The sequence below is a fragment of the Tyto alba genome, unplaced genomic scaffold (assembly GCF_018691265.1).
Source record: "Tyto alba isolate M040663 unplaced genomic scaffold, T.alba_DEE_v4.0 Super-Scaffold_18, whole genome shotgun sequence".
In the NCBI taxonomy this organism is placed as follows: Eukaryota; Metazoa; Chordata; class Aves; order Strigiformes; family Tytonidae; genus Tyto; species Tyto alba.
In genome coordinates this window covers 8,326,646-8,336,326 of record NW_024881280.1, presented here as the reverse complement: position 1 = coordinate 8,336,326, position 9,681 = coordinate 8,326,646, and the positions used below count along the sequence as shown (strand labels likewise).

The 9,681-nt window shown below is 42.5% G+C and overlaps 1 protein-coding gene across 6 annotated transcripts in view; it reads right to left on the bottom strand.

Moving 5' to 3' along the window:
* The window catches only part of LOC104359793 (cytosolic phospholipase A2 beta), a 65,732-nt gene that overhangs the window by 6,213 nt on the left and 49,838 nt on the right, over positions 1-9,681 (bottom strand). For all 6 annotated transcript variants that reach the window (XM_032990044.2, XM_032990046.2, XM_032990047.2 and 3 more), the window contains 7 exons: positions 9,400-9,622; positions 8,688-8,805; positions 7,510-7,647; positions 6,225-6,329; positions 5,445-5,630; positions 2,315-2,481; positions 1,618-1,804 (listed from right to left, as the gene is read on the bottom strand). In XM_032990044.2, the coding sequence (XP_032845935.1) occupies positions 1,618-1,804; positions 2,315-2,481; positions 5,445-5,630; positions 6,225-6,329; positions 7,510-7,647; positions 8,688-8,805; positions 9,400-9,622 (1,124 nt within the window). The remainder of the gene's footprint in view (positions 1-1,617; positions 1,805-2,314; positions 2,482-5,444; positions 5,631-6,224; positions 6,330-7,509; positions 7,648-8,687; positions 8,806-9,399; positions 9,623-9,681) is intronic.

The window sequence follows — 9,681 nt, the reverse complement described above, 5'->3', positions numbered from 1 at the left end:
AATGCTCTGTCTGCTGTGTTGAGCAGTAGCAAGGGAGAGCAGAAGTTCCCCGTGGCCTGGTAACTCAAAAGGTAGTGTGTGAGATACTTCAGGGTTCATTGCTGTAAGAGCTCCAACACAGAGGAAGGTCTCAGGTTAAGGAAGTCAGACAGCAGAGGCACCAACAAGATACCACCTGACTGATTTTTTCAGAGTATCCCACAAGCTGTTGGAAAAACCTGGTCTGTACTGAGGCTCTGTTGTTCTAACGTGGCCTTTGCTGCTTCGTGCCTGCATTCAAAGGCAACACCTGAGGGCAGACCCCATCACCCAGGGCCCGCTGGGCCCCCACGCAGAACCAACCCGGCTGTGTATGTCCCACAGCAAAGCCCCGTCTGCCGTTGCATTCCCTGGAGAAACGGAGGCAGGATATGAGCTGTGGTACCCAGGAGACTTTGGGTCTTGCTGGCCGTTACTCACGGGTACAGGGCTGCCAAACCCATGTGCAAAGCTCTTCGGCAAGCACAGGGCAAGGCCCTTCTCTGTGAGCTGATACGGGCTTCCCCTTGTGTACACCGCAGACTAACAGAGCTGCTCTGGCAGCTCTTTATTCACTGTCTTTTCGTAGAGGAAGTAACCTCCTCCTCCCACAATGCTTGTACCAACACCATGGGATGGCTAGGCCGAGGTAGGATGATCAGTAACTTTTATGCTTCTTACCCTTACACCAGCTAAACGTTGCATCCCCTCCACCTCCTGCTACTTATTTTTCTGAACGTGTTCACAACAGAATTACTTGTCCCAGCTGTCAGCAGCCATGTCCCTGATCTTTCTGCTCTGACTCTTGGGCCACAAACATCATTCTTATTATTGCTGGAGAGGCTTGCTAAGTCTCTCCATCTAGATGGTGGTTGGCACAAAGGCATGAGAGCGTGGGAGAAGCAACCAGTGCCCAGCCTGTTTGCTTACTGCCAGCCCTTAAATTCATAGGGGGAAGGTGAGAGAAGCAGCAGTTGGCAGATGTTCTTAGTCTCTTCTAGTCCGAGGAGGAATTCTGGCCCTACCGTTTCCACAACATCTTACTATTGCAAGTGCTGCCTTCTCCAAAATGCCTTGTGGTGTGAGCTGTGGCTTAAAGCCTGGTTCTGTCCTGCGTCTTACTCTGAGTCTGCTGTGGTTTGCTAACCTGCCACTTGAGCAGGAGGCGGAGGCTAATCAGCAGTGACACGGATCTGCCTCAGCTGCCTCCGTTCCATCGTGGTATACTGGATGAGAGATACGGTTACACTCTGTACATGGGGAACATAAACCCAGCTTTGGTGAGAAGGTTAACGTGACTCAGTTAACAGGAAAAGAGTTGATACCTCATTCTCCTCTGCCATGGTGGAAACTCATGTACTTTGAGCTGAATGCAGTAACCTAAACCTGGCCTGACAGATGAGTGGGCGTCCTCGTTCATAGCCCAAAGGCAAACATATGTGTATGACCATGATGGGTAGGAGTCAGGATGGTCTCACTCACACAAAGGCTCTGCCCTCGCTTAAAACTGTTGCTACAAAGGACAAAGAAGATCTGTGCTGTGGAAAGATAAATGGCCTGAACTCAGCTAGAAAGGATATTTTTGTTGACTGAACTTACCAGGCTCCTTGAATTCCTTAAAGGTGTCGTTCACCAGGGGGAAATGGATTACTATGGGTGCTCTGGGGTCCTCCGCATCCGAAAACACGTAACATTCCTTTGGGTTCTTCTCTTCTTCTTTACTTAGCTCCACTTTGGGGAATGGGATTTTTTGTATCTTGCAATATTTGTATGTCATCTCTAATTGCTGTGGACACAGAATATCATTGCTTTGAAGCTAACACCGAGACAAGAATCAGGTTTACTGAGAAATACTATGGCAACTTAATTCAGTCCCTAGAATCACTCTGCAATAAATGTATAGTCCAAAGTAGCCACAGTACAAACCTACTTTCTGCCACCACTCACCACAATTCAGAATATACTTCTTATCACCCTATAATGTTTTTTACAGCTAGAGGGAATGACCAAAAGCCACACAATTTGTCACGAGGACAGACCAGGAAAGATCAAGGTCCTGTTTCCAGCAACCAATTGTCACTGCAATTCCCTGAAGATCCTAAGAAGTATATGCTGCAATCCACTACAGAGAAAAGGGCCTAACAGTTTCTATAGTTCTGGTCTTGAAGGAAGTTTCTTTCCTCCTCCATCCTGACTATATGATCAAGACTTAGACAGCCGCTTGTTTAAAAGTTTTAATAACACACCACCAGTTTTACCAGGGCTGCAAGGAGCAGAGCATGGTTAATCTTCTCACCTTGAACACATTCCCCAAACCATAATCAAGTGAGATAATGACATCTACATTCCTCTCTGGCTTGAAAAGTGCTGCACCACTGGTGTTGATGAAATAGCCAACATCTATCAGGCAAAGATATTTCTGCAGCGGTGTCAGATTGTTAGGGAAAGAGTCCAGCACAGTGTCTGAAAAACATTTTTACTATAGTTAGTGGTGCATTGGGAGGAAAGGAGAAGTCAGTAATTCTGTCTGTGCTACGTGCTCAGGGCAGCCCCTTGGTTGCCCCCAGGGCCAGGCTCACCTCCCTCCATCACGCGAGCGCCTGAGCACGCCTGGCCCGTTACCCCACTCCCCCAGGCACACTCACAAGGGCCGGCCCTGGGGCAGCCAGGCAGAGGACAGGTGAGACACAGACTGCCCTGGGGAGGGATTTTTCACAGAATACAGACTTTAGCCAATTTTTTTTTTTTTTTTTTCCCCTAAGAACTAGGAAAAACGCAAACAACAAAAACGATTTCAGAGTGTAGCAACAAATCTAACAAATGCAGTACATCACTGCACTTTTGCATTGCTCTTTGTTTGCTTTTTTCATTCTCAGGATTAAACTCCTCTCCCAGGGTGAAAAATCTGACTTGGGCCTGTTTTCAGTGATTTCCATATAAATTATTTTAGCCTTGCTGCAAAAAAATACCACATCACACACACATCATTCCCTACCTACGGCTTAAAATATTGCTTGAATTAATTAAACGTCACATTAACGCCAAAAGGGGATTGTATCAACTAGCAAGTCAAGATCTAAAGACAGTTTCTGATAGCTGGACTCTTATTTCTCTGCTAGCAATCCCACCAGCCTGCCCCGTAGACAGCAAGTCTGCTATTGTTCCCCTGGTACCATTTCTAGTCCCATGGAACAAATTTTGCCATGGTTTTAAATATCAAAATAGTGCTTTAAGAGTATTCCTCAAATTCACAAAATGAGGTAGCAAAACCCAGAGCAGACCCCTTGAGTCTTAAATCATTTGTGCTTAGGTATTTTAATAAACTGCTGATCACAGAAATACTGCAGGTAAGTTCCAGCATTTAACTTCTTTTGATCTCTCTGCCTCCTTGGCCTCATTCTGTAGTGTTGATTTAAAGCGTGCAGAATAACTCTGGCTTGTTCCATATCCTGGAATGTTTGACAGCAGCTTGAAGTAATAACTTATATTTTTTTTCCATTCCCTCACTGTCAGGTCTTTACAAAATTATTTGCTTATTTTAGTATTCATGGCTGCTGGGAATTCATGGATTCTGCTGTCATGAGAGACATTTGCTTGCAGTCCCTCACTGAAGAAACAGAGCATACTTTTTAGTTTTATTTGACCTGGTGAATACTTCTGGTTGAAATTCCGTTACCCCCATTTTCTTATCACAGAGATGGAACTGTGCAGCATTTATTCATGGCTGGATATAGGAATTAGAAGTAGGCATCTCCTTGGGAGAGTCTCTTCTTCCATCCACGTTCAAAAAGGGTCTTTAAAGAAGTCCTGCCTCAGGAATTCCCTTGAAAACATGAGCTCTACTGTAAATGCATTACACTAATTCCAGGCTACAAGTTCTCAAATTTCTCACATTGAAAATCGGGCTTTTCACATGTCATTTGAAGTTTTAATATGTCAGATAACCTGATCTACAGGGAAGCCTTTAAAACACAGCTATATTCTGGAGACTTCACCTACCATGAGACTATAATTTCTGCTCACTGAGCTGGCATCTCCTCTTGCTCCTAGAGATGGATCCATACCTGGTTTTAGCTTGGTCTCATGCAGGCAGCCAAAAGAGGATACAAAATCTGCTAGTCTTTCCCACTCCAGACTTCATGCTTTCCACTTATTTTACTCTATTTGTAGAATATCTGCCCTGAGGTAGTCTTTAGTGTCCCTATGCTCTCTTCCTCTAAATCCTCCTTGAAATCTGCTTCTACCCATTTGCCTTTACAAAATTGCTAGTCAGCAAATGTAAGGAAAATGATTTTTTAAGCATTTACTGACTGACAATTTTATCCTTCATCCACTTTTTTAAGCTACTCACTCGCTCGTTCTCTCACCCACCCTTCTTATGCTACCTGTTTTCTCCTCTCACTTGTTTTCTTAGAGCAGATTCTTTTAGGACACAGACTTTTTGCTTACTGAAAATTTTGAAAGCATTTAGCACACTGTGGGCTCTGCCTTAACCCACAAAAAAGCTCCATCATCTCTTGCCATTGTCAGCAAACCACGTAGCAATGGCAGCCAGCCAGGGACAAAAAAATGTTGTAACTTGCATGAAACAGGGGAGAGAAAACACAAGTTGCCAAAGAGAAGGACTCAGAGAAGGCAGAGAACACATGTCCTCTTGCTGAAGTCAGATTAATCTTAATAATGTGGGGTCCTCCCACACTGCTACCTGCTCATGAAATAAATGAGGACACTGGGATTACAGGAAGGTTTGTGGTGCACAAAACCTCAGCTCCGTCACCTTGCTATCATTTCACAGATTGTTTCATAGATTTGGAGGTAAAACTGTTTTGACTGCCTGCCTGCAGAGCACAGGCCATAGAAAACTGCTGTTCAACTTCTATATCAAGTCTACACATTCTGTTTGTTTAACATACAGTCTAAACCTATGTGGCTTTAACTTTCTGTTGTTGGATCTTGGTATTTCTGTTTCTGAATGGTTAAAGAGAGGTCTCCGGGTGGATAAAGCATCAGGCAGAAATACCACACACATAGGCAACCACATGCTTGCAGCCAGTCCTTTCCTTCATCTGATCCACATAATAACCTGCTATTTTATGCTTCCAGTGTGACCTTTGTTTCTCGCCCTCAAAAGATTCTACCCTTTCTGAATCTTTTGACTATTGTACCTACGCAGAGTGACAAACTTCCTGTAAAAGAGCATGCTTTGACACAAATTACAGATATCTTCAGGATGAAAAAGAGTGTCCCGTGGACTTGTTCATTTTAACCTGTTACCCTAAAGGAACAGGCACCATGAACGTAGTTCCATCTCAGCAGATTTCCAAACCCTGAGAAAATATCTCTAAATGTGAGATTTCCAAAGTCTAAAAAAAAAATAAATCTGAGATGTTACCTGCACACTGCAGCTAACTCTTTGTTGCAGTTACCTTTCCACTCAATAAATTTTTTCTGATGGATATAATCCTTATGAAATTCTAAGCCTCTCAGGAAGTTATGAGACTTTCCCAGTAGTGGACGCTTGGTCATAATGTCCTGAAACATTTCATACAACTTCCCTGACAAACAAGATGGAGGCTCGATGATAGTGATATCATCCTCAGGTGAATGTTTTTCTGAAATAGAGAAGAAACTGTGAGAAAAAACATCAGCAATCTGTTCTGCCAGTCACCTTTACTGGCTAGCTACCCTTGTTGTCCTCCTGTGGGTCCCTCCTCTCCCTGTTTCTTGCAGTCTGCTTGAAAACATATGTACACGACCAATCCCATTTAAACAAAGAGATATTTAGTTTTGTTTAAAGCAAGCACAGCTTTTGTCTTTTACTATTTCAAATGACACATTGGCTTTGTACTTTTGCCTACAAGTAAAAGCCACCCTTCTCATTTACAGTCATGGGAGGAGCTGTTTAACAGATCATGAGCAAATTTTAAACGAAAAACATTTGTAACTATCATGAAGCTTGCCTCTGGGTCAAAAATAAGATAAAAGTAAAATAAAATAGAATAAGATTAGAACATCACATAGTGATCATTCTGACACAGGTGAAAATCATGCTGGAAGATCCACTGTGAGACAACACAACCTGCAGCAGTTTAGGGAGAACATGAGAGATTATTCACAAACACTACCAATAGTGTCTCTTTCTTTATCCTCTCCAGAATAGGAAGCACTGTCTGGTCAAAAACAAATTCTGATTTTGAAAGTCTTACCTATATCTACCATATCTTGGGCCCAGCGTTCCCAGAATTCATTTGAATTTGAGGACCAGTACAAGCCATCCAGCAAATTCCTAGTAAAGATGTTTGTCCAAAGACCTGCAAGTCAAACCACATGGGAGAAATACTGCACCACCACATGTTAGCCACTGACTATTACAAGTATCCATGTTATATAGTTTTGGCCCACATGAACTGACCCTGTCATGATACATCTTAAGCAGTAGGTCTCACAGAGTTCAAACGTAATGGTGTCAGCACTTCAGTGGTATTTCTCAAGAGATAACTACACACAGACCATTCACTGTACAGTAAAGAGTAACCAAATAAGAGGTATCAGTCACCCAAACAATGTTTTACAGTGTTTACTGTATACTAGTGAAAGAAAGCAGTCTTTGAAAGCATGGTAAAGCCTTATAAGCATAAGGTCCTTCTTTAAACAGATTTACTCTTTCAATTCAGGCATGCTTTGTTTCTGTGGAGTTCAACTGGTCCAGGATCAAAATAGAATTGGCTCCATATGTGAGTCTCCTTTTGGAAAAGAACTACCTATCCTTTGTCATGAAGCCCCGTGCCAGGTACTCACATGAGGAACAAATTCAATCTCTAGCAGGCTTCACAGTGAGACAAAGGCAGTTTTTATCTGCATTGGACCCTTGGTTTTGGTATCAAAAGCTAAACTTCTGACAAGGGTTTAAAATCTTCCTGGGGCAGATGGATTCCTGTGACTAGCTGCTTTCCCCTTTTCTTCACCTTTATAGGCAGAACAGCCAGTCAAAGGAGTTGTTGGAAGTTAAAAGGGCTTCCTTCATCCTTATGAGCAGGGAAGATTAGTGACACCATTCTCAACCTACAAAGCTCAGATGGTTCTCACCTTTGTGGGTTGTTCTAGATGAGTTATATTTTAGTTTCAGTGCCTTCCAATTCTACCCCAGCAATGCATTGTCTAGAAATACAGTTGATGAAATTGAAGAGTTGATAACTGATCAGGGAAGAAAGGCTTATTATTTCATCAACTTGCCTTCTCCACCTTCTTGTTTGGTTCAGAAACAGGGAAAGGGAACCATGCAGCAACTTTCCCAGAGCTGCCCAGGTTAAAAGGGAGGACAGGAGGAAAGAAGCTTTACAAAGAGCAGAAGTGTACAAAAGGGGTAAGAAGCCCATTGAATCAAAACCTAGAGCAGACCTGCTGGCAAGGAGACTTGTACACAGACCAGTGGCTAGCTAGTGCCATGCTTTGTACCATGTTGTGATTAACTATATTGCACTGCTAAGTCACCTTCCAGATAGCAGATTCGAGATTCTGGCAGCTTCTTCACTCTCCTTCCCATGAAGAACTCACTGTCAAAATATTCTGAACAGATGGAGGCTCCGTATTTTGGTATGGCCACCTCGTAAGGAGAGAACTCTGCCCACTCTACAAAAAAAATGACACATTGCATGTTTACTGTAATAAAAATAAGAAAACAAAACCTTTCCCTGTGGATAAAGTTATCCACAGGCTCCATGGATCTTGCCTGTCTAAGCAGCTCTGTGCTATCAGTAGCTTTGTGTTGCAAACTACACTGTCTAGTTCCATACAAACTGAGAGATGATTTGCATTCAAAAGGAACTAGCTTTTTCACCTCAGAAGGAGTCTAACATTAGCTTCAAAAGCTTAGATACTTATTTCTATACAAAGATTCTGGGATCCCACTTGCCTGTCTAAATCAAGATCATCAAACGTACAACGTGGAAGTGTGATCCAACCTGCAAGGAATGACTGGCACGAAACCCCTACTAACCCAAACCTGTCAGTCTACATGATATAACAAGGCAGCCTGAAAACACATCATTAGCTCCAAACTAGAAAGTGTGGGCATGGCCGTGCAATTTCCTGACTCAAGCTGTCCCATACAGGTACTGCAGCAAAACAGTAGCTATAAACCTAACCAAATGTAAGTACTGTTTTTTCTTTCCACTATCTCCTCATTTTAATACTCTGTTGAATGTAGCCTGTGTCCATTTAAAAGGTGTCATATCACACTTATCATAGCAATCATACTCCACTCCATTTTCATACCCTCATCAGTGTAGTATTTAGGGAAGTGAGAATTACATTTCACAGTACCTCTACAAACTAAGGAACCATCGAAGCCATTTTATAGGTCTGGAACTGAGGCAGAAAAAGATCACATCATTTGCCCACACTCACTCACAATGTCTGTAGCAAAACTAGAACTTCAGCCCAGATGTTCAGAAATGCCCTGTTTGTGCCTGATGATATTATCCAGCAGATCTGCTCTTTCTAACCAACACCCAGAAGTTCACAAAAAAAATACAAACATTTTATTAAAAGATGAATACTGAGTCAGGGCAAGCAACAGATGTGTTCCCCTTTTATTCTCCACACACACACCCTCCCTCCAAATTCTCTTTTGTCCCTATTCAGAGTCAGAAGAAACTAGGAATACTTACCTCTAAATTTGAAAGTACTGAACTTTTCCTCTTTCACATTGAGGACTGAATAGAAAGGCAACGGGTTTTGCCCATGCTCCAATGCCTTGCGCTGGTCTGTGAGTTTGTACTTTCTTGGCTAATCAAAGAGATTAAAAAATCACAGTAAACCTCTGGAGGAGCATAAGGTAAAAACACTGACACAATCTACCGGAGTGTGGCTAGATAACAGATGTTTTACAACCCAGAGGAATCTGTGAGTCATGTTTTTATGAGACCTCTTCCTTCATGTTCCTGAACTTTCCCTCTTGGTTGCCTTTTGGATAACTAGCAACCTCTTCATTAATATCTAAGTACCTTGATTGCCTACATCCCACAGATCTTTACTAAGGCTGAGACTAATGTTCACACGAGGACAGATTAATCTAGCCTTTAAGTGTCCAACTAGAAACAGACTTTAAAAGACCTGATTTTTAAGGGGGGAGATTACTCTGTTCTTTCTCAAAGTTTGCCTACTGAAGCTGTTGGGCACTCTAGTACAGAGGCACCTTCAAACCATTAGCTACCCTGGAAAATCCTGGTGACAAGACCCTCTCTTCTTGTTTACAAATCATATTGGGATGCCTCAGCCACTTTGGATTTGTTCCACACATTACATCATGACCTCAAAGAGTAAAGCTCTAAAGAAAATGAGTGGATGTTTCCCAGTTGTGTGGTAGGACCACGTACATACCCGTTCATGTAAGAACATTTCCTGAACAAGTGACCACAGAGTTGTAAAAGATGACACGTGTCCTGCTTTTGCCCTTTCAGCAAGTTCCTTGTGATAATACTTCAGATGCTCTATAGACATAAGGTTGAGCTTGCATTTTGTCACTTGTTCTTTTACATCCTTAAGTGGCCCCTCCAGAGTCTTCTGTGACCAGTCAGCATGCTCATACAGGTCTGCTAGGGTCCTAAAGAACAGAAATGTGAAAACAATATCCATTTATTTGAATGGTTTTGGAAAATTACT